Source organism: Ascaphus truei, chromosome 1 (genome assembly GCF_040206685.1).
Source record: "Ascaphus truei isolate aAscTru1 chromosome 1, aAscTru1.hap1, whole genome shotgun sequence".
Taxonomy (NCBI): domain Eukaryota; kingdom Metazoa; phylum Chordata; class Amphibia; order Anura; family Ascaphidae; genus Ascaphus; species Ascaphus truei.
In genome coordinates this window covers 44206807-44232182 of record NC_134483.1, presented here as the reverse complement: position 1 = coordinate 44232182, position 25376 = coordinate 44206807, and the positions used below count along the sequence as shown (strand labels likewise).

Below are 25376 nucleotides of genomic sequence, written 5' to 3'. Positions count from 1 at the left end.
GGTTTGGGGGCAGGACTAGGGCGGGGTTGGGGGAGGGACTAGGTGGCGAGTAGATTTTTTGGTTGGGCTAGTAGATTTTTGGGTGATTTGTCGAACACTATATATATATATATATATATATATATATATATATATATATATATTCCCGTATAAATACTGTACATACACACACACACACCAGACACCAGAATTAGTACAACCGCTGGAAATAATCAATCAGCCTTACATACAGATGCTTTTCATATTTCATCATTATTTTATTAAATATTCAGCAATATGCATAATTTCATTACAACACCTTCATTTTGTCACATATATATCTTTCCAAGAGGAAAGCAACTAGATTCACCATTCTCAATTTGTTTATTAAATCCATTTATAAAGCTATTATGACTGTTAAACAAGCATTGTACATAAGCAATCATTTTCATAGGCTATACAGTTGTAAGGTACTGAGCATCTGTCAGCTACACAATTCATGTCTGATATAAGATTGTTTTATAATAAATAGGTATGAAACAGTATAGAATTTTAGAAGCACATCGGTTCTGTGAAAGGCATCAACTTTAATTTGGAATGTTTGAAATCTTGTAACTTTGGAAGTAATTTTGCCATAGATTATAAAATGCAAATACCACAAACTCCAGGAAGATTTTTTTTGTAGGTGAATTAAATACACATACATTAGACCTTCTGTTTTTGATATATACAGTACGTTCCCTTTAAACTGGCAAGTGGATATCGCTGATGTTATAGTACTGAAGCTTATTAGGAAGGTTTTATTATAACAGGTGCAATAACATGAAAAGAAAGAATACAACGCTCAAGAGAAGTAAATAGGGATGAGAAAGTAAAATAAAAATACAACACTCCTGGAAATAAAATGGCCCATATTGAATATGCTGTGAAGCGGTGATCACCATGCTGGAGATAAGACCTTCCCCATGCTGGAGATGAGACCTTCCCCATGCTGGAGATGAGACCTTCCCCATGCTGGAGATGAGACCTTCCCCATGCTGGAGATGAGACCTTCCCCATGCTGGAGATGAGACCTTCCCCATGCTGGAGATGAGACCTTCCCCATGCTGGAGATGAGGCCTTCCCCATGCTGGAGATGAGGCCTTCCCCATGCTGGAGATGAGGCCTTCCCCATGCTGGAGATGAGGCCTTCACCATGCTGGAGATGAGACCTTCCCCATGCTGGAGATGAGGCCTTCCCCATGCTGGAGATGAGGTCGGCATCCATTGGGACTGCAATCTTCTCCATCATGAGTGATTGGCTTCACAGCATAATGAATGAGGGACAGTATCTGGCTGCAAGACCGAAGTTTATTTAAATGGGGATAAGAGTGCGTAGTGAATATTAACAGCTTACGTGAAGGTGCATGTGTGTGATGTACATATTTTGAATATCTGATCATCGCATTTCTGAATACAAAATAATATTTCAAAGTGATTCTTCTGCAAATGTGCAATAAGGGGACACAAAAAAGTTTAGCTGGAGTAAAAATAACACCCCCTTATTCCACTTGCATGTTTGGCATGCACACGGCCTCTTTTAGTGGGTACAGCAGCTCAACACTATGGTAATGAAAAAAACATGGAATGGCTTTGCTTAAATCCAAGGATTAAAATTCTTATTTGTCCCACAATGCTTTGAACCCTTCTATTCTGGAGGGAATAAATTAGTGACGGCAGATGATTTGACAGGTACCTTTTTATTACTACTAATGGTAGCAGGGGGATTTGGCAATGGTGGGTGCAACAGCACCTCTTAGTGGTTGATAACAGTAAACGCATGTTTTCCCTAATGTTCTGTGAATGTATCAACACAGGGTGATTGAAATAAATATCAACATGTGAAAATAAAAGTGAAGTTAATTATACGGCACAAAAATATCGTAATCTCTATGCACACTCATAAATAGAAAAGCAAATAGATATCTTTGGGTGCTCAAGATTAGAAGCCAACCTCAAATACAGTAGGCTAATCAGACTGAACACAAAATTAAGATAAACGAGAAAGGTCCGAAGGGACCAAAACATCAGCACCCGGCAACCCCATGATTTTATTCTTAATAAATATGTTTGTTCTTCTTCCAACTAACAAATCCTATCAAGTGCCAACTGATTTACCGCCATTTTTTTAAATTCAGGTTAATTTTACGGCACAGGGCAGAAAAAGTCATTATTTGTCGACCATATTGTATAGTACAATGTGAAGGCCTAAACATGCTTAATTCTGAAAAGTTGCCACAGTTCCAGAAAAGAATCTCCCAGAATCTCTGCAAACTGATTTACTAGCATGTTTATAGCCTTGCAGTAATAATGTGCGTACCATCCCTTAACTCTGATGTCTGAGCCACAAGATTTGCTATATGCAAACCACTTAGTCTTGAATGCTAAACATTTTGTTTTTCTACTCAAAAATACTGTATTTAAAGAATATAAAAAACATTGATCATAAAAAAACACGTCTTCTTTAGTTAGAAGTGGGGACGATGTGTAAAAAAACAAACTTTCAAAAGGTTTCAACTATAAGGTCCCTTCAAGTGTCGAAAATTCCCACGTAAAATAACTTTTGTAAACATTGTCAAATCCTCAACCAAAGTCTCAGTAGAGATTAGGAGAAAATTCACAAAAAAGAATCTCAGAAATCAGATTAATGGCAGGAACCATGAAGTTAACTTCTCCAATGTTTACAAGAATTAACTGGAAGCTGTACGTTTTCCTTGAAAGGCAGTTTCAAAATATGTTGCAATAGTCCCTACGTTTGATGTGCGTCCAAAAAATAACCGGTTTTCGTTTAAAGAAAAATGATTTGTTTACATTTACCAGATTTAAAAAAAAAAAAAAATACATTGGTATATTTAGACAAATGGTTAAAGAGGAAGGTTTGGACTGCCAGTCTCCTCGATTCAAAGGGAGAAGGAAACCTCTTTGCATGTACAGTACATACTAAAAAAAGTTGGACTGTAATCCAATGGCAACCGGAGTTCGCAAAAATATTGGAGCTGCATTAGGACTTTGAAAGCAAAATCAGAAATGTATTTCACTGTGCGGTCATTATTTTTCATATCGCTGTGCTTGCACATACAGCGAATTCTCTTTTATAAACTAGTAGAAGGAATTGGGTATTAGATCATAGAGCAGTGACTTAATATTGAACAACTATCGCACTAGAAGGTTAGATACAACACGTAGCGCTTTGCTGCAGCCATGTAATGTACTTGTATGCTTGTGTGGGACCAAAAGGATAAATCCTTCATCAAGCAAAGGGGTTGAAATGAATGGCAGGGACTCCCTAAGCCAAGGTTATGCTCCGTGTATATAAACTTGATCATGCTATGAATAGGTTGAATACATTGTACAGTTTAAGGGGACCCACAAACCAATAATGGTGATTCATAAATACATAGCAAAAATAAAAGTCATCCATAATATCTGGATTATCAGTGTAGTGAATGAGACAGATATTGGCAGGAATGTACAACATGCAATCAGTAACAAAGAATGTGTCCTTTGTGCTGGCAGTCAATCATCTGGAAAGTGCTAATGCTCTAAAAACACCCATCTCAAGGAAGTCATTAATGAAACTCACCCTAAGCCCTTCCTCATCAGAGGGACCTGAATGCAATGCAGACTCTCCTAGCACTAAATGATGTATTTTAATGTCAGCTCGATACATTGCTATTGGCATAATGCTGGTTCCCAGTGTAAACAGGTGGAAAAGATTTACAGCGAAAAACAGCATACATTTAATGGAAGCAATAATGCAACTGCCTGGTATTCAAGTTGCAATGCAAAGGTAAGTCAAAAATAAGCAATACTAGTGTAGTTCCCTAGCTTCAGACAAATTCAGATCCTGGTAGATACTGGGGAATTAGAGAAAAACGCACTGGAATCTGGAGTCCTGAAAACAACCAGCCAGCACAGTTCCATCTTCCTTCAACTGGAATACAAACAGGAACAATCCCTGTATGTACTGTAACCAGGCCTAGGGGAGACATGACTGGACCAGCACTGCGATACACGCCCGCAGCCTTTGGCTTAAGTGGCACGACTCCTTCCAAGTACCTGAGCTACGTACGAGCTTGCTTTATTTCCTCTTGCTGAAGATGATCTTATATGATTGATACTTGTGAAAACGTACACAGTTGAGCGGAGATATCTTCTAGAACAAATACTCTAAAAATCTACTGTATAAATGGTCTTCAACGTTCTATACTTCAGTGGAAAAAAGTACTAAAATCACTAGAGAGACAAAGTCAGGCACTATAGCACAAGCATGCAACAGGTCATATATATAATATAGCAAGAAAGAAATCAAATCGCTAGTGTGCGCATTGAACAAACGCTTGTTTTGTCATCGCACAAAATATAAATGGAATAAGGGTGTAGGGGTTGGCTCAGCGCTACATTCATTTTTATACAGCAGCAGCAGGATCCAAATGTAAAAGGAATTTGTGTCCGAAAAACAGGAGGGTTGGCTGAGGAAAGGATCCTTTTAACCACTTCAGTGGTAGAGGGACCAGCCACCCACTGCTTTGCAAGAAGTTGCTGGCGCCCCCTGGCATTGCAAGATAGAATTTTGATGACGAAGGGATAAAACAGCTATGACCTCAGAGTGTTACATAAAGTGCCTTCTGATTCGGTGCAGTTATTAGCAAAGCATACAAATTGGAGACAACAGAGATCTGGGTGTCCGCAAGTTCAAATCCAGCGGAGGCCGGTTTCATTTAAAACGTCTCCCGTACAAACAGTGAAGAGAGCGAAGGTAATAAAAGTAAGAATTTCTGTACAGAGTTAATGACAGCAATATCGATATTTTCATAACAACGAATGGCACTTCAATTTTATCCCTATATGCATCTATATTACATGTAAATGTTACCAACAGTGATCTCTTCAAGTTAATGATTTTTGACATGCTACATTAATGATCATTTTATTACCTTGTAATTACTGTTAATTAATTAAAAAAAAAAAAACGTTGCATTCCTCTGCATTTCCCGGTCAACGATGGGAAAATATAAACCTGCTACATCAAGGGTGCTCAACTCCAGTCTTCAAGAGCTAAGAACAGGTCAGGTTCTCAGAATATCCCTGCTTCCGCACAGGTGGCTCAATCAGTCCCTGCTTCAGCACAGCTGGCTCAATCAGAGGCTCAGTCTGATTGAGCCACCTGTGCTGAAGCTGGGATGTCCTGAAAACCTGACCTGCTGGTAGCTTTTGAGGCTGGAGTTGGCCACCCCTATGCTAATTAAAAACAAAAGAACTTCTAAATGTATTCGAACCGCAGGGGGAGAAATAATGATGAATAAGAGAGCAATGCATTTGAACATGCTGGAGGGGAAGCAAGGTTTTAATGCTTGCTCGTCCAAGCCAAAGTGGCATTGGCATTAATTCAGGCATGAAATTAAGAGAGAGATTGCTCATGTTTTTGGAGTATACAACTTTAATTATAATGAAATAAAATCTGAAAATAGGTCTAAAGCATTTAAAAAGTAAACATGAGTTTTAATACTATACCTGTGAAGTGATTAGTTCCATTCATGGTCATTAGAAAGTATGTAAAATAGGTTTTAAGGGCTTTTGCCTAGCGCGGCACCACATAAATATAGAAAGTCCTCCTGAAATGTAATTAAAGTATACACTGGGCAGCTTGTGATTGCCGTATAAATCCTAGAAATACCATCCACAGGATACAGTTCAAATGTCTTAATTGAGGCAACTGCACTGCAGAAGCAACGTCAAGGGTCAACCATCACGAGAGCTTGCATCACGTGTGCCGTGTGTCAGTTTACATAGTAACATTGCACCATTTTGCCAGCATTGCTGTTCTAGAAATCCAACCGGCAACCATTTTTTTATTTATCCAGCATTCTGAGTCAATCTTGCAGCCGCTAGAAGACAAATGATCCAACTTTGCTACGTAAACTGACCCAATGTATAAACGGCACAATCTGCTTCACCTCTGTACCCCGTTATTCTCTGCCATTGTCCCACTATTTTCACTGGTAATGTCCATTTTTGCAAATTCCCAAGTGTGTGCTGCACTTTGCTGGATGGAAACAGTGGCCTCTTTAATCCACGCCTTCAAATCCCTGAGCGTTCTCCACCGCCATGAGAAGCTTCTCCCGTAAATCTTCAAAGGTGTCGTACGGAGGTAAATCAAGGCGATTAAAGCTGAAAAACAACAGCAGCGTGTGAGCATCATTCAGTTTAATGGGAGAACATTAGGAGGAACCAATGAGTCAGACTAAACATGTTCAATTTAATATACCAATAGTGACTGAAACAAAGGAAATACATATCTATATAATGTACAGTATATGTAGGTGAACATGAAAGGTAATGGAAGACCTGAAACAGTATGCTAAGCAAATTATTAGAAAGTGAAAACATTTGTTAGGTGCTGTGTACAACACTTTCTAACCTTGGTTTAGCACATTTGAATTCCAGTTGCAGCTTTAAATCTGAGACCTCTATACAATATACCGTAGTAAAACAGAGGGGGCAGGGGAGAGAGGGGGGCAGGGGAGAGAGGGGAGCAGGGGAGGGAGAGGGGCAGGGGAGGGAGAGGGGCAGGGGAGGGAGGGGAGCAGGGGAGGGAGAGGGGCAGGGGAGGGAGGGGGGCAGGGGAGGGAGGGGAGCAGGGGAGTGAGGGGAGCAGGGGAGGGAGGGGGGCAGGGGAGGGAGGGGGGCAGGGGAGGGACGGGGCAGGGGAGGGAGGGGGGCAGGGGAGAAAGGGGGCATGGGGAGAAAGGGGGGCAGGGGAGAGAGGGGGCAGGGGAGAGAAAGGGGCAGGGGAGTCGGAGGGGGTAGGTGAGTCGGAGGCGGCAGGTGAGTCGGAGGGGGCAGGTGAGTCGGAGGGGGCAGGTGAGTCGGAGGGGGGCAGGGGAGTCACAGAAAACATGCACAATATGACAGTAACAGAAAACAAACACGCACACACAACAGGAAAGTAACAGAAAACACACATACACAGGACATACACCCAGCCTCACCTCTCGTCTCTACTGCCCATGCTGCTTCCCCATACCCCTGACACCTCCTCCTGATTGGCTGCTGCTGGGTAATGCAGCCAATCAGGATAGGGGAAACCACCCAGCCCCCTAACACCAGCCCTGCTCTCTCCTTGCTCTGGGAGATCGGGGAAATCCCGCGGAACCCTTTTGATGCTCTCAGGGATACCCCAGGATTCCGCGGAACCCAGGTTGGGAAACACTGGCCTAGAGGTTGCTTGGGGGAACCCCAAAACCCAAAGCTTTAAGAAACACAAACAGCATTTTGTTTACATTTATTTTCCTATCAATTATTAATTACAAATCATTAAATATTCATTTAATCACATAGGTCTCAAAAGCCTATATTACATACCATAATATTTTTGCCTTGTTTGACACCATGTATACTTTGAATTAAGCAAATACATTCCCCTTTTTTTGATTCACCATACTGTGTATGTAGATTTTATTTATTTATTTTTGTGCATACTCATATTTTCACTGTTATTTCACTATTTTACTGTACGTAAACAGGTGCACTTGAAAATTAAGCAGGGCTTTAAAGGCCCATATTTACTAAACATTGCTAGGCTATAAAGAAACCTTCCAGCGCCAGAACACATTACAAGTCCATTCAACTGACTGCTGGAAGGTGTCATAGCATAGAACCACCCTGTACATACAGTATGGCTCGGAATCTGGCACTGGCCTTACAGAGAAGTGAAAGTTTTGCATCGTTGCACAGAAGATGTCACAAAACATTTTTTTTTATACAAAAATGAATGCTGTCACACTAATGCGAGTCACTCTCTAACTCATTGCCTTCCCCTACATTGTGTATTAAGGAGAGTCAATGCCCTCGGGGTGCAGAATTCAGCGTGGCCAGATATTTATAGATGCTTACTTTGGTCAATAATAGAATCTCAATTCCTCTCTTGGTTATATACGGTATTTCCCTCACGAATAGCCTCAGGTTTGGGATACACTGTATGGATGCCATTTACAATTGACCTTTTATAGCAAAGGACACAACTGTATAAAATGCTGATGTGCCTTTATGGAAATTAATTTCATGAATATCATTGGTACATCAATAGCAAAAGGGTGACTGATTGCTTTGATGCTCCTCCTTTGGTTCTTTTCCCTCATTCTTCTCTCACCTTTTTTTTTTTAAATTATAGTAATCGACTTCAACTTGTTCGGCAGAGTAACGCTCTTCTACCTGATGCAATGGACGTGTAGTATATGGTGTGGCAATAGTAAGTATACACATTGCAAGTTGCCACCATGACGTCTTAAGCATTTGCAATATAGACGGCCCTTACTGAACTTCGTGTTGGTGAAGTGACACATAAATGCCTGCAAACACAGATTAGGTAGCGCTAACTATATGAGGGAACAAACCCTATAATGAGAGATAGCTCACATAGGGGGCTGCCTAAATACTAAAACTGACCCCCTGGTCAGATACAAAGTGGAGAGAAAAAGACTAGTATTTAAAAGGCGCCTAATCAGGAAAGGATATATTCACCAACTGGAGGAGACCGATGTGGATTCCAGACGTACCAGATGTGCTTAAAAAGAATGTAAAAAAAACCAAAACATAGTGTAATACTGTATGGACATCCAATATTACACTATGTTTTGGGTTTTTTTACATTCTTTTAAGCACATCTGGTACGTCTGGAATCCACATCGGTCTCCTCCAGTTGGTGAATATATCCTTTCCTGATTAGGCGCCTTTTAAATACTAGTCTTTTTCTCGACACATAAATGCCTGCTTAATTAGTTAAGGAATTCACTAGTCAAACGTTCTACCACCGATGCAACAATTTGATCAAATATTACATTGTTGTCTCGAATGAGACTGAACGCAGTGTATGGCACAGAGATTGCACCACTGCGGTGATGCTGCTTACCATGTGTGAGCTCTGGGCAGCTTGTCTGGACTTCCCCACTGCTCTATTGTAAACAGCTGAGGACCATTTGAACCTACAATAAGTGACAAAAAAGGGGGAAAATGTTGTAGTGTGACATCTTAAAAGAAACATCTTGTAAATGACACAAAATAGAACAACTTAACACGAAATGGGAAACCTGTGCTTACCGTAGAGTTCAGCAAATCCATTCATAGGCACACGTGAAGTCCCAGTCACAAACTGCAGCAACCGTATACGTTTCTCAGCATCCATCAGTAGCACGGCCTAAAGACACATTACATGTGTGTGATGTCAACACGCCTTACATGCTAGTTATTGCCATCGTGCTTATAATATGAGAGATAAGACATTCCTGAACAACTTAAAATAGAAAATAATTTGGGAAATTACATCTTAATCATCAGAAAACACTTAAGGGTGTTAGTAGCCATATCCATCCCAGAAAGAGTAAGATACCATGTGGGCTGTGATACAATGGATCTAATAAATAATCATAAGAGCACTGTAATCTGGCTCTTGGATTTTAAGTAAAACTTGAAACATGATAAATATATAGTATTACTATCTCAACAGCAACACAATTTCAGTCATTTTTTTGCGTTTAATATGGTTGCAGTCTTTACTGCTGCGGCCCCTTTTATCCTCCTACATACCCGTAAAAATGCGGGGATGTTCTCCGTTTGTCACGGAGTTTCCCGCGCGTCAGCCGCATTGACGAGACAGCGCTAATGGCGCTTAACATTGAAAGTGCCCGCGGCGCCCAAAACGGCCTGCATCTGCCCGCGATTTCAAAAATTGCGGGGAAACGGCCGCAGGAGGTTAAAGGCGGCCGCCACTGTATATAGTACAGTTTCTAAAGCAGCGTGCTGCGGTGCCTTGGTGTGCGGTGTTCCCTGGTGAAGACACTGCTGGCTGCTCCTCAGGTACATTCCTCTCTATCTGGAGACTGAGAGGCTGCGGCCCTCCTTTCTCCTCTCTCCCTCCGACAGAGGAAAGGCGGATCTAGCCTCCCTGCCTCCAGATAGCATGGGACGCACCCGCTGACATTTTAGGTATGTGGGAGCGTGGGAGGGGAGAGGGCTTTGTTTGGGAATGGGTGTGCGATAGCTTTGTATGGGGAGAAGAAGGTGTGTGGTTTGAGTAAGAGAAGGGGAGGTGAGTGATGTGTGTGCATGAGGGCAAGTGCCGAGTATGGTGTGCCTAAGTAGAGGTATCTGTGTGAAAAGGGGAAAAGTATGGTGAGGGGACTGAGTGGTCTGTATGTGTGGGGCAAGGGGGAAGGAAATTAGAGGACTATGTTAGAAGGAGGGGCAGGTTGAATGGGGAGAGTATGTTGAGAATAAGGCTAATAATGAAATGAGAAAGTGGGTGAGAGTGAGGTGAGTTTATTTGCGGGAGAAGGTCGAGTGTGGTCCGTGTGAGAGAGACTGGGTGAGTCAGGTTCGATGAGCAGGGTTGCCCAGAGATTTTTTCATTCCCCCAGGGTTTCCCCTGCTCAAAAAAGGCTGAGATCCACTGATATAATATTTAATATCATCAGCATGGATACACTGTGTCTTTGCCATCTCCACATATCTCACTAAAATGTATTCTAGACGGTACTTTTTTAATTACATTTTGGTATCAGGAGAAAACACTTGTAAGTTTGCCCTGTACAAGATGCAGGTCTCCAGTCTACCTTCACTCTGCAAACTCCAGTTATCATCCCTTCAGTGACACAGGAGACTACAATACCAGAATAGAAATGCTTTGCAAGCTTTCCAATAAGACTTAAATTGGAAGGGATTCACATGTTTAGGAATAATTGCTTTATAAAATGAGAATTGTTCTTGCAGTCTTTCTCCAACCGCAAACCATAAGTTACAGCAGTATGTAGTCTCAAAATATAGGGGATTTAAGAATGGGGGTCCTGAGGGTCCACATTGTACACTATAGTTTGTGACAAACACACACACACACACACACACACACACAAGGTAGCACACCTTAATGAAGCAAATCAGAGGAAATATCGGCAGGTGCACGCGTCATATAGAAACATACTGTAGAAACATATAATCCACCAAGTTCCAGAGAGCGAGGAAGAACACAGCACACCTGGGACTCACAGTGCATCACAATTACAATATAGTGCATGGTAAGCAGCATTGTACATACGGTAGGATTTTAAAATACACAGTCCCTGCCCAGGTGAGCTTACAATGTATGTTTTGGTGCCTGAGGGAGATAAAGTGACTTGCTTAAGGTCACAAGAAGCGAACACTGGGATTAGAGCCAGGCTCCCTTTCAAACTCTGTGTCATTGTTTTTAGTGAGTGTGTTTACTCACAGCCCTGATCAAGGGGTCCGGAGTTGGCCCCCAAAAAGTTGGATCTTTGTCTTATGCACTTTAAGCTTTTTCTATCTTTTTGACCTGGCATGCAGGATCTTCCTCGCTCTCTGGAACTGGAGTATACACACACACACACACACACACACACACACACACACACACACACACACACACACAATAGGGAGCTGGCACTCAGATGACTTGATTGAAAAGATCAATTAAATACAAAATATCTTTGATCTTTTGTAAAAAAAGAATGTATTTTTTTCACACAAGTCCTGTGAGTGCCAGATCCCTGTACCCTGTATCATCATCTGTATTTCTGAGCACCGGGGACATTAACTACATTTCTTTGTCACTATATAGTGTGTATGTATGTATATATGTATGTATATATGTATGTGTGTATATATATATATATATATATATATATATATATATATATATATATATATATATATATCAGAATATAGCCGTGTTAGTCTAGTTGCGATAGTGCAGAATAAATGAGTTCTTCAGTATTAGGTGATACCTTTTTTATTGGACTAACAATTTGTGTCATAGGACAAGCTTTCGAGAGTTCTCCTCTCTTCTTCAGGTCAAGCAATACTGATATACACAGGAATCTATGGCTAAAACAGTGTAGAGAAAAAAACGGGAAAAAACCTACCAAAAAAAACAAAAAACAAAGTACAGTATATATATATATATATATATATATATATATATATATATTTCTGAAAGTGTCCTATGTGTCCGTGTCTGTATGTGTCTCCCTGTGTCCCTCCCTGTGTCCCTAGCGGCAATCTCATTGGACCAGGCCAATGAGATTGGTCCCTTGGCCCGCCCCCGCACACCTCTCATTGGCACACCACACACACACACACACACACACACACACACACACACACACACACACACACACACACACACACACACACACACACACACACACACACACACACACACACCGCTCTCCCTCACCCCCCCCCCCACACACAGAGCACGCGGCTCTCCTCTCACCCGGCGCTCTCCCTCACCCCCCCCCCACACACACACAGAGCACGCGGCTCTCCCCTCACCCGGCGCTCTCCCTCACCCCCCCACACACAGAGCACGCGGCTCTCCCCTCACCCGGCGCTCTCCCTCACCCCCCCCCCCACACACAGAGCACACGGCTCTCCCCTCACCCGGCGCTCTCTCTCAGCCCCCCCCCCACACACACACAAGAGCACGCGGCTCTCCCCTCACCCGGCGCTCTCCCTCACCCCCCCCTCACACACAGAGAACGCGGCTCTCCCCTCACCCGGCGCTCTCCCTCACTACCCCCCCCCCCCCCCACACACAGAGCACCCCCCCCTCCCCTCACCCGGCGGTCTCCCTCACCCCCCCCCCCCCCACACACACAGAGCATGCGGCTCTCCCCTCACCCAGCACTCTCCCTCACCCCCCTCCCCCCCGACACACAGAGCACGCGGCTCTCCCCTCACCCGGCGCTCTCCCCTCACCCGGCGCTCTCCCTCACCCCCCCCACCCCCCACACACACAGAGCACGCGGCTCTCCCCTCACCCGGCGCTCTGCCTTACCCCCCCCCCCCCACACACAGAGCACACGGCTATCCCCACACACAGGCCGCTACCCGTCCCCGCGGGCGCTTCTCCGCCTCTCCTCCGGCTGTCTCCGCCTCTCCCCGCGAGAGGCTCAGCACCTCCTCACCGGAGCATCTCAGCCTCGCCGCGGAGGAGCCCGAGGTGGAGGAGGGCGGCCGTGTGCAAGGTGAGAACACGCAGGGGAATGGCTTATTTAACGCTTCCCTGACTCCCCCTGCCCTTTGCCCTCCCCCTGCCCTTTGCCCCCCCCTACTCTCCCTCCCCCTGCCCTTTGCCCGCCCCTACCCTCCCTCCCCCTGCCATTTGCCCCCCCTACCCTCCCCCTGCCATTTGCCCCCCTGCCCTCCCTCCCATTGCCCTTTGCCCCCCCTGCCCTCCCTCCCAATGCCCTTTGCCCCCCCTGCCCTCCCTCCCAATGCCCTTTGCCCCCTGCCCTCCCTCCCCCTGCCCTTTGCCCCCTGCCCTCCCTCCCCCTTTTCCCCTTTGCCCCTGCCCTTTTCCCCCCTGCCCTCCCTCCCCCTTTTCCCCTTTGCCCCCCTGCCCTTTGCCCCTCTGCCCTTTGCCACCCTGCCCTTTGCCCCCCTGCCCTTTGCCCCCCTGCCCTTTGGCCTCTTGCCCCCCTTCCTCCCTGCCCTCTTGCCCCCCTCCCTGCCCTCTTGCCCCCTCCCTCCCTGCCCTCTTGCCCCCCCTGCCCTTTGCCCCCCTCCCTCCCTGCCCTCTTGCCCCCCTGCCCCCCCTCCCTCCCTGCCCTCTTGCCCCCCTGCCCTCTGACCTTTGGCCCCCCGCCCCTCCCTGCCCTTTGCCCCCCCGGCCCCTCCCTGACCTTTGGCCCCCCGCCCCTCCCTGCCCTTTGCCCCCCCGGCCCCTCCCTGCCCTTTGGCCCCCCCGCCCCTCCCTGCCCTTTGGCCCCCCCGCCCCTCCCTGCCCTTTGGCCCCCCCGCCCCTCCCTGCCCTTTGGCCCCCCCGCCCCTCCCTGCCCTTTGGCCCCCGCCCCTCCCTGCCCTTTGGCCCCCCCGCCCCTCCCTGGCCTTTGGCCCTCCCGCCCCTCCCTGACCTTTGGCCCCCCGCCCCCCCTGCCCTTTGCCCCCCTCCCTCCCTGCCCTCTTGCCCCCCTGCCCCCCCTCCCTCCCTGCCCTCTTGCCCCCCTGCCCTCTGACCTTTGGCCCCCCCGCCCCTCCCTGCCCTTTGCCCCCCCGGCCCCTCCCTGACCTTTGGCCCCCCGCCCCTCCCTGCCCTTTGCCCCCCCGGCCCCTCCCTGCCCTTTGGCCCCCCCGCCCCTCCCTGCCCTTTGGCCCCCCCGCCCCTCCCTGCCCTTTGGCCCCCCCGCCCCTCCCTGCCCTTTGGCCCCCCCGCCCCTCCCTGCCCTTTGGCCCCCGCCCCTCCCTGCCCTTTGGCCCCCCCGCCCCTCCCTGGCCTTTGGCCCTCCCGCCCCTCCCTGACCTTTGGCCCCCCGCCCCTCCCTGCCCTTTGCTCCCCCGGCCCTTCCCTGCCCTTTGCCCCCCCCCCCCCGCCCTTTGCTTCCCCCGCCCCTCCCTGCCCTTTGCCCCTCCCTGCCCTTTGCCGGCCCCTCCCTGCCCTTTGCCCCCCCGCCCCTCCCTGCCCTTTGCCCCCCTGCCCCTCCCTGCCCTTTTCCCCCCACCCCTCCCTGCCCTTTGCCACCCACCGCCCCTCCCTGCCCTTTGCCCCCCCGCCCCTCCCTGCCCTTTGCCCCCACCCCTCCCTGCCCTTTCCCCCCCACCCCTCCCAGGGAAGGGGGGACCGGAGCAGGGGGGGAATCGGAACGGGAAGGGGGGACCCGAGTAGGGGGGGAATCAGAACGGGGGGGACCAGAGCAGGGGGAAGATTTTGGAACGGGGGGGGGATCAGAGCAGGAGGACAAGGGGGAAGCGAGAGTGGCATGGAGCAGTAGTAACCTGACTTGCTCCATGCAGGAAAGGGCGGGCCTCGCTATGCAAGCTCACATAGAGCTTGCGAGGGCCAAAAAAAAAGTCCTGGCAGCGTGCCAACACGCGCCAGCCAATCAGGACACAAGGGAGGTTTTTTTTTTTTTGCAGAGACGCGCGCGCTTCCTTGCACATCGTGAGCGCGCTAAATCCTGTCACGCCAATGCCCTCTGTCCCCCGCTGTTGGCGGCCGTGGATTCAGGGGGGGGGGGCAAGCGCCCCCCCCCTTGCCCCCTCCTGCGGACGCCCATGCTCCCCCTGTGCATACTGTACTCCTTTTGTAAAGCGCTGGATACACTGTGGGCGCTTTGTAAATTAAGATTTACACACACACACACTCTAACATCACAAATATTCAGGGACCATTTAACACCTTAAGTCATAAATCACATACTGCACAGGGGGAGGATTAGGCTTCACCCACAGAGATACAGTAACATTCCTAGCTGTCCTGTTTGAAAGTAAAATTCTTGGCTTAATCAATTGTAACATCGCCCGAAGAAGAGATCAGTGTATCTCGAAAGCTCGCACAAATAAAACCATTTTGTTAGCCACAGAACGGTATCAACTATTTGTTTTTGATTTTATATATATATATCTCAACAGACATATAGATGGAAATGGAGTGACATACCTACACGTATATCACATATATATTACTTTAATAACAAGCTAATTAACAACTATTGAGACTTGTATTAACATACCATACAGGATAAACATTGCATCTTAATGTATTACCTTCCAGTACCACTGGATTACCGGGTGGTTTGGACAATAACTATTTTTATACAGTGTATGCTGTCTCCAATCATTTACATCAACATCTCCAAGGCCGCACATCAGCAGCTAAGAAAGGAAGAAAGAACATTTTTCAGTACACATGCCAATGGATATATACATTTTGAAAAGATTTTATATAATGTTTACCATGTCATTTTTTGCTTCAATCTAACAAGAAAAATAACTTAAAGTAACAGATTTATAACGTGGATATGGTTGTTTATGAATAAAACTATTGTAACAATTGTAAATCTGACCAGAATATGGATATTCTGCATACAGTAGTTCATGATTTTTAGCTTGCATATTGTATGCTACAGTACATGTAGATAAGCAAACAGACCAATGGTTTCCAATCATTTTTTTTGGTTGAAGAACCCATGAATTATATTCTGACATTCTGCGGAACCCCTACCCTCTCTAATGTGTCTGAAATGAGATGCATTGTAAGGAACCCCAAACCTCTCTAATAGTGTGTCTGAGATCAGATGTATTCTAAGGAACTCCAACCCTCTCTAATAGTGTGTCTGAGATCAGATGTATTCTAAGGAACTCCAACCCTCTCTAATAGCGTGTCTGAGATCAGATGCATTGTAAAGAATCCCAACCTTCTCTAACAGTATATAGTTGATTGTATAACCCTATTCTTTTAATATAACCATGTATTTTTTTTTATAACTCTGTGCCCAGGACATACTTGAAAACAAGAGGTAACTCTCAATGTACTACTTCCTGGAAAAACATTTTTATAAATACATTTTAAAAAAATAGTGCGTCTGAGATCAGATGCATTGTAAACACTTCTGTATTTGGTACAATCTTCAAATGACCTGAAAATTGCAGGGAGCCCTTTAGGGATGCCCGGGGAACCCTGGTTGAAAACACATTAAATTACAGGGGGAAGGTTGTTCTCTTTTACACAAGCACTTGAGCTACAGTATGTAAATGGGGCAGGTGAGGAACACTTATTACACCTCTTCCCCCCGGGACTCTATGGGCTACTATCAATGGAGGGGGCAGCAGACAATAATATGGAATAATGTTGTATTAAGGAACAAGTCATTTCTTTTTTTATTTAGCAAGGGGAAAGTAAAAAATCAAATGTAAGAGTATTGAGGAAGGGCAAAATGCCAAGTTGAGAGACGTTTGGAGGAGAATGAGAAGGGAAGATTGTTTATTGTATTTTTGCCATGAAGTGGGGATGTGACTCAAGCAAGCAAAGGTTAGATCTGTATGCCTGGATCTTCCATCTCAATAGAAGTACAGGTTAGAATATAGATAATATACATACCTCCAGTTCATTTTCATCAAATATTTTAATCAGATCAATAGGAATGAGTTCAGTAAAACCCTGTAAAGAATAAATAAAGAAAAAATATTTTCTTAATAAAAATGACCTCATGCCATTTTATCATTATAGGGTATTTTTTTGTTGTTGCTGATGTGCCAACACTTTCCGGAACATAAAGACCCCTTGCTTTAGGAGATAAAGTACAAAGAGAAAAATAAATACATTAAAAGAAACAATGGAATGTATGTTACACAAGTCATGGACACAATGTATGCTTTTACTTTGCAAAAAAGGATGAAAAGTGTAGCATGTTTTGTATATTTCTGTAACCATTGATATGACCTACAGTACTTTGCATGATTGTGTTGCTTTTAAGCTTCACAAACGGAACTACTTGCCCCTCCTTACTGTACATCTCAGCCCTAATTTCTCGCTACGCACCATCCTGACTCTTCTGCTCAAGGATGTCTTCTCTCTACCCCCTTTGTATCTAAAGCTCTCTCCCGTCGTAAACCTCTCTCACTCACTGCTCCACACCTCTGGAATGCCCTTCCCCTCAATATCCGACTACCACCCTCTCTATCCACCTTGAAACACACCTGCTTAATGAAGCATATGAGTAGCTCCGTGGCTGATATTATACACCCCATACATAAACCCTGGCCCCATGGAGACGCACTTACCAGAACGCCCTCCTACTGTCTTCTGTATGTTCTTCCTACCAACCAATTACATTGTAAGCTATTCGGTGCATGGACTCCTTTGTCTAAATGTGACTTATGTCTGAAGCCCTTCTTCTCATCTCCCTCAACAACCTGCATTCTCTATCCTATCCCTTCACATTTCGTCTGCTCACTCGCCACTGCAATTATTCCTAACCCATCTCTTCAACCTCTCTCTCAACACATGCTATTTTTCAGCATCCGTTAAGCATTCTGCTGTAACACCCATCCTGAAGAAACCATCTCTCGATGCTACCTCCCATTCCAGCTACCGCACCCTTCTGCTATTTGCATCCAAACTTCCTGAACCACTCATTTATAACCAACCGCATGCTGAACTGTCTCTCTCTTCTAACGCTTTACTTGATACAATGCAGTCTGGATTCCACCATCAACACCCCCACAAGACTGCCCTAACCAAAGTAATCAATGATCTCCTGAAGGCAAAATCACAACGGCAGTTCTCCATACTCATTTTATTGGATCCTTCTGTTGCTTTTGATATAGCCAACCATCCCATTTCTGCACACCCTCCCATTCCACTGGCCACATTTGAAGGTGGTTTTGACCTTTAAAAAAATTGGTCGACCCTTTCTGCAAATGACATACCATCCGCCCGCGAATGTGTAGTGATTCGATTCGTGCATATGTTCCAGAGTCTGAAATATTGGTTTCAGGAGGGTAAGGGAGACCAAGTGCTATATATATATATATATATATATATATATATATATATATATATATATGCAAATATAACTGTATGCTCATCTGCATGTCTTAGGCAGGTCTGCAACCCCGCCTTTCCCCATTATCACCCAGCATACAGCACTCCCACTGCAGCAAGGGATTCTGGGAAATGACATGCAAATGAGCACACAGTGTCACTTTTTGCCTCAATAACCATTTTTAACATGGTTCCCTATAGGCTTAAGCTTGCTGCATGGTCACAGCTTTGAGCACAGCCAGGGTAAAGGTGGCCTTACCCTGCAGTGGAAGTGCTGTATGCTGGGTGATAATGGGGAAAGGCGGGGTTGCAGACCTGCCTAAGACATGCAGATGAGAATACAGTTATATTTGCATATTTGCTTTCCTGGGAGGGTTTTTGTCACTTTTTTTTACGCACCATAACTTAACTCAGTATTATATATATATATATATATATATATATATATATATATCCACTCAAAAAACACGTGGAGAGACATCTGTACAAAAAGAAGCACATCTGGGATATATGCTAATAGAATATGCAAAGTATATTTAAATTACTCCTATTAGCATATATCCCAGGTACAGTATCTCAGGTGTGTTCGTTTTGGTGCACAGGCGTCTCTCCACATGTTGTTTAAAGGCAGGTTTGAGGTAACCCCGTGAAATATGGGGTTTGGGAGAGAGTCCTACTGTATTTTACTAGTCTGGAATTTCTGGGCAAATCAAATGTCACAACATTTGCAAACTAATCCGATGTGCGCTGGCAGCTGGTGGTAGGCGAATATCGAGCGGCTGCGGAGAAGCGCCACGTTCACAGTGAATTCAAAAGTCAGAAATAGAATCACCTATCTGTAATTGTGGCAAGTATAATTACGTTATTAAATAACAGCCTTCTATTCTTCCCAAAACTGGTCAACCCTGGTGTGTGCTCTAAAGCACATTTGTGTGTGCTCTAAAGCACATTTTGAACAGAAACAGCAGTGGGAACATACTGCATGTTCAGTGCACAACAAAGACTAGTATATGTGACCAACAGGGCCGCCAACAGGGTGGGTCTGCCGGGGTTGGCGTCCCGGGCCCTGTGAGTCAGGGGGCCCGGCCGCCCGCTCAAGTGTCAGTCACCCACCCAAAGAGAGTCAGTCACCCATCCAGTCAGTCACCCATCCACCCCGTCACCCATCCACCCCGTCACCCATCCACCCCGTCACCCATCCACCCCGTCACCCATCCACCCCGTCACACACCAACCCGTCACACACCCACCCCGTCACACACCCACCCCGTCACACACCCACCCCGTCACACACTCACCCCGTCACACACCCACCCCGTCACACACCCACCCCGTCACACACCCACCCCGTCACACACCCACCCCGTCACACACCCACCCCGTCACACACCCACCCCGTCACACACCCACCCCGTCACACACCCACCCCGTCACACACCCACCCCGTCACACACCCACCCCGTCACACACCCACCTCGTCACCCACCCACCCCGTCACCCACCCAGTCCCGATTAGTGAGGTCATCCGACACACACACACACACACACACACACACACACACACACACACACACACACACACACACACACACACACACACACACACACACACACACCAATGTAACAAGGACTAATTGTAGTAAAGTATAAATGTAATACAATAAATAAACTGTTCATTTAAAAACGAATCTTGTTATTAGTTCTTACTAGGAATTTATTTAGTTTCTTTTTTTAAAAGGCGGGGCTAGGGGCGGGGCTAGGTGGCGAGTAGAGTTTTTGGTTCGGCAAGTAGATTTTTGGTTGGTTTGTCAAGCACTGCTTATTTGTACTGTAATTTTTGTATCTGTATTACCCTGTACTTTTGTGTGTGTACAGTATGTACTCTTGTGTCCCTGTGTGTGTTGGGTCACTGACCGAGTTTCCCCCACCAGCCCTAACTGAGCCTACCGGCTGCGGGGACCCCCCACGTGCCATACCACGGGCCCCTCAATAACCAATACCCCCTTTCCCCCCCACCGGTCCCTAACGGAGCAGGCAAACATACCGCTCCCTCTCCCCCCCATGTCCTACCTTCCCAGCATTCTACCCTGTCCACCGCAGGCCATCTAGAGCAGGTTCCTCCTTTGCTACCACCAGCAGGCTGCAGGCCCCCACATGCCTTCCCTCCCCCCTCCAAGTCCTCCCGCCCGGGCCCTAACAAAGTTGATCATCCAACTCCCCCCCCCTCCCCTGCTACCACCCCCCCCCCCCAAGTCCATACTGAATCCCCCCCAGGCCTTTTCTCACATTGGATGTAGCATTGGGTATCTTTGTCTTTTGTTGAAAATAGTAAAATAAACAGATTGCATTGTGATGTTTTTTTCCGTATTTCAATAACAAGAAAACAGTTAAGTAAAAGTTGAAAAAAAAAAACTTTTTTTTTCCGTGGTAGGTGCGCTATGGGTTGGGAGGGGTCTTGATCCTTTCATTTGTCCTGGGCCCCATGATTACTGTTGGCGGCCCTGGTGATCAACATATGTATAGCCAAATGCACATACAGTATGCAAAAACGAACACAAATATATGAGTAGGGGGCCCCTACTCTTCTCAGTGTTCATTAATGATCTTCCCACAGCTTGTAAGAAAGATTCAATACACATGTATGCAGATGACACAATCCTATATGCACACAGCCATAGCCTCTCTGACCTTCAACACATACTTCAGTCTGACTTTTTGAGACTCGAAAACTGGATTTCCCACAACAAACTGTTTTTAAACACTGACAAGACTAACAATGGTATTTGGGACCAAGGCTAAATTTTTAAAGATGCCAATGACTGAGCTCCAGATCAGAACCAACGCTAACACCACCCTAACTCCTGTTACTAGTTTTAAATACCTGTGCATATGGTTTTACTCCCACTTAACATTCGGAATGCACATTGATACCCTGACATCAAAAACCTATGTCAAACTAGGTGTACTTTACAGGAACAAATTCTCCCTAAGTCTGCTAGTCAGAAAGCGTATTGCACAGCAGATGCTAATGCCAATTATCGACTTTGGGGACATAGTATACGGCTCGGAACCCCAAACTCATCTCAGCAAACTTGATACCCTCTACAATTCAATATGCTGTTTTGTTCTCCAATGCAATTACGACACACATCACTGCGAAATGCTCAAAGAACTAGCTTGGTCATCACTTGAGTCTAGGTGTAAAGTTCAGTATTCCTGCCTTCAAATACTTTCTGGGCAAGCTACCCATCTATCTGAACAAGCTCCTCACCCCTACCACATGCAGCACTTATCACCTGAGATCAGACTCCAAAAGACTGTTCATGGTCCCAAGGCTCAACAAAGTATCCGGCCGCTCCTCCTCCTCCTCTTACCGTGCACCCCAAAACTGGAACAACCTACCGGAGACTCTCACATCCACCATCAGTTTAAGTTATTTCAAAACTAACGCTGTCTCACATTTTAATCTGGTCTGTAACTGTTACATACGCCCATAATATATATTATCTTTAACTGTGCATGCAATGTCTTGTATATAATGTATACCCTGTTCACTTATGTAACTGTATTTGTAACCATGTATTATTTGTCATCTCAACTCTCTGCTCATACTTGAAAATGAGAGGTAACTCTCAATGAATTATTTCCTGGTAAAAACATTTTATAAATAAAATTAAAAAAATGTTTTTGTAATACATGCTTCAATGACTTCATGAGCAAATTATGCCAAAATGAAACTTACTTCTAAGAAGGCATTCATTTGCTTCTGCACCCTGTTCACAAATCTCCATTGGATAACGAGACTAAAGAAAAGCAGAAGAAGAAAAAAAGATTTCAGCACAAGTCTTCCCACAAATGAACTAAATCGGCTTTCTTCTTGTCGGGATAGTACATTTATGTCAAAATAGAACGAATATGCAGCTGAAGTCACATTGTGATATGCAGTTGCCAGACTCGCTGTATTGAAGACCGGTTATTTTATAGATCATACCCAAGGGATATTAACTATCTTGGCCATTTCCCCATTTCTTAGATTCATCATTAAAATGACCTCACAATCACCAGCGAGTGTTCTGTAAGAACAATGTGTTCTCGCTCCCTTCATGATTCAGCATCATGTAAATGCAAGTACTGTACAGTAGTTAAACAGCTGGAGAGGTTTTGTTTGAATCACACACAGCGAGTGGAAATCATATCCAGTTTGAATGAATACTCCAGCCTTTTCAAAAGAAACACACGCCGCTTCTTTTCAGTGTAATGTCAAACTTACTTGCTATTCCTACAATATATTCCACGTACAATTGTTAAATATTAAAATAATAACAATTATAATAAAATTAACAGCTTCTTTTTTTTTTTTTTTTAAATCCAAGTGCACGACTTTCAACCTTTATGATAGTGTCATGTAAAGGGGGCACATGCGTGGTATCCTCACCATTAGATGAAACACCGCTCTCCCCTGGAAGAGCGTGGAATACAGTAGTACAGTATTTGCCAATCAAGAGATAATGGAGCATTTAGTGTTGCAAATTGTGGAAAGCTTTGGGAACTTTAATAGGCACGGCAGCAGTTTCTGTGTTATGGTCAGTTTGTATACCAGCCCTTCTTATGTTTATTATATTAAAGACATGTTATAATCATTAAGTATCGTCCATGTGTAGGCTTCAGGGGCAGTTACAGTCTGGTACACAACACGACCCTTTCACAGACTTCTGTGGGGTTCCTTCTCATAAAGACTTCTAGTATTCTCATGAGGGACGGAGAGACATTATTATTATTATTATACACAATATATATAGTTTTATATCATTCTATATTATTATATTACTACATATTTTAACCAATAATGAAAATATTCCTTATTTTTTTGTATCCTTCCTCATTCATCTTTATAATTTATGAAAATGAAAAAAAAAAAAAAAAGAAGAATGAAAATATATATATATAAATATATATTAACACATACTCAATGTACTCTCTTTTGTTGTCGTTTGTCAAAACCATCTCGGATCCATTTGGCTTCAGATCAACCTGGTACGTCTGCAGGAACGAGCAAATACATTGGCTTGAGGTTATTTTTAATTTGAAATACTGTATGAAGCATGGTTTACACAACACGTTACAATATTAGGAATGCAAATTCCTACAACACAAGACAATTCATGTGACATTTATACTTAAGTGACCGATTCGAACATTGTACAGCGAGTCTTGTTATCTGATCTCATTTCAATGTAGACCCTGCCTAGACAGACATCTATGGAACGTCTGCACAATACAGGTCAATACAAATTGTATTAACTTGAAAGGAACTTGGTTGTATTTCATAGTTACAGAATTCTGTCTGCGCCGTTTGAGTTGATCTGTTCGGCTGTACCTTTGTAAAACACTTGCCAATATAACCACGGCCTGGGCTACGGTTTTTAAAAACAGTGGGTATGCAGAATAGTTTACGTGCACTAACATTTTTTCATTTGACTATCAAATTACTAATTTTTCATTTATGCCTTACCAGTAACTAAAGCATTGGCTGGAGCAGGGTCAAAAAGCTGCACTGCAGGTTTAATCCGTTCTATTCTGTGAACTCCAACTACTTAAAACTATACACGTCTGCCCCCCATCCCCCCACACAATTTATAAAAGGAGACTAACTGGTGTCAAGGTTAACAAAGAATACACTTCAGATAAGAAAAACAAAACAGACACGGTCTATGGGTTGCTGATAAATGGGAAACAAAATCCTATGCATAATTTACATTAGCTTTCACAGAATATCTACGTCATAATCAGAATGGTGCTTTAGACTTGATATTACAGCTACTGGTAACATGAATTCCCCCCTGTTGTTAAGAAAACGGAATACATAGCTCTTTTTCTTTTTTTCCCGTCATGAATGGAGAGATATACTAGGAATTGTGGTAGTGACAATAAGATTTCTAGCTGTTGTACATTTGTGTAATGTGTTTGACCCTTGTGGCTAACACATCTATCAAACTCTGTAGGCTTTTTTTTATTTTTATTATTGTATCTGTTCCTTTCTGCTACATATTAGGAGTACTGTAGGAGCTTGAGTCTTTAATTCAGCAAATAAAGCCTAAAAAATACAAGCAGAAAACTCTCCAATAAATCAAAATAAAAAAAGGCACAAATTATTGGCAAGAGAATATAAAGGTTTGTGACAGCAACAACAACAGATATTCCCATATCACAGATTTAATCTGAATCTCCCTCTATAAATATGAAATACGTAAATATAAAAGGGAATTTGCCGGTGAATCACCGTGACTTATTTTTCCCTGAAATGTGCAAATGTTTTTACCTTACTGAATATGAACAGGAAGTTTTCCCAGTCAATAACTATGTTACTTTTTTCTTCAGAAGTCCATGTGTTTTGGAGATACGTCTATATCATTATTTATTTACATTTTTGCCCCTTCCTTAGATTACAAAAAAAACTAAATTAAAAACATAGAACCGTTTATATGTGGTGTGTATTATTGAAACAGGTAGATGTTTGGAATTCCAACGCGTTTTGGCGAGTAGAAATGGGCGAAACATTTACTCAAAATTTGCAAAGAAATGAAAATTTACCAGCAAAACTGAGAAGATCTAACCTAAATCTGCAGCTGAAGCTGCCGTTTAAAAAAATATATATATATATATATAATCCAAAAAATAAATGCTTTTAGCCACAGAACGGTATCATCTATTTATTTTTTGATTATTGAAGCTCGGCTAACACGGTACTGATACCTCTACACATATATATATATATATAAATATATATATATATATATATATATATATATATATATATATTTTTTTTTTCCCCCATTCATCAATACAATCTGCACACTGACAAGTAATTAGCTAGGTTGCACATCGATCGCTTGCTCGGGTTATTTAATTCAGTTCTTGTACAGCATTGTGGGCAATGTAGTCCAGCAATATTATCAGTTACTAGATACAATTGGGGCACTGCTAGAGAGAGGGGGCGGGTCTCAAGAGCCAGAGCCCATCA

The 25376-nt window shown here is 44.2% G+C and overlaps 1 protein-coding gene across 15 annotated transcripts in view; it reads right to left on the bottom strand.

Annotated features, from left to right (window-relative positions):
• Positions 1-236: 236 nt before the first annotated feature.
• The window catches only part of NEDD4L (NEDD4 like E3 ubiquitin protein ligase), a 506193-nt gene continuing 481053 nt past the window's right edge, over positions 237-25376 (bottom strand). For all 15 annotated transcript variants that reach the window (XM_075587127.1, XM_075587140.1, XM_075587156.1 and 12 more), the window contains 7 exons: positions 23322-23395; positions 22098-22158; positions 16910-16969; positions 15577-15684; positions 9118-9214; positions 8930-9002; positions 237-6189 (listed from right to left, as the gene is read on the bottom strand). In XM_075587127.1, coding sequence (XP_075443242.1) covers positions 6087-6189; positions 8930-9002; positions 9118-9214; positions 15577-15684; positions 16910-16969; positions 22098-22158; positions 23322-23395 — 576 coding nt within the window. In that variant the 3' untranslated portion in view covers positions 237-6086. The remainder of the gene's footprint in view (positions 6190-8929; positions 9003-9117; positions 9215-15576; positions 15685-16909; positions 16970-22097; positions 22159-23321; positions 23396-25376) is intronic.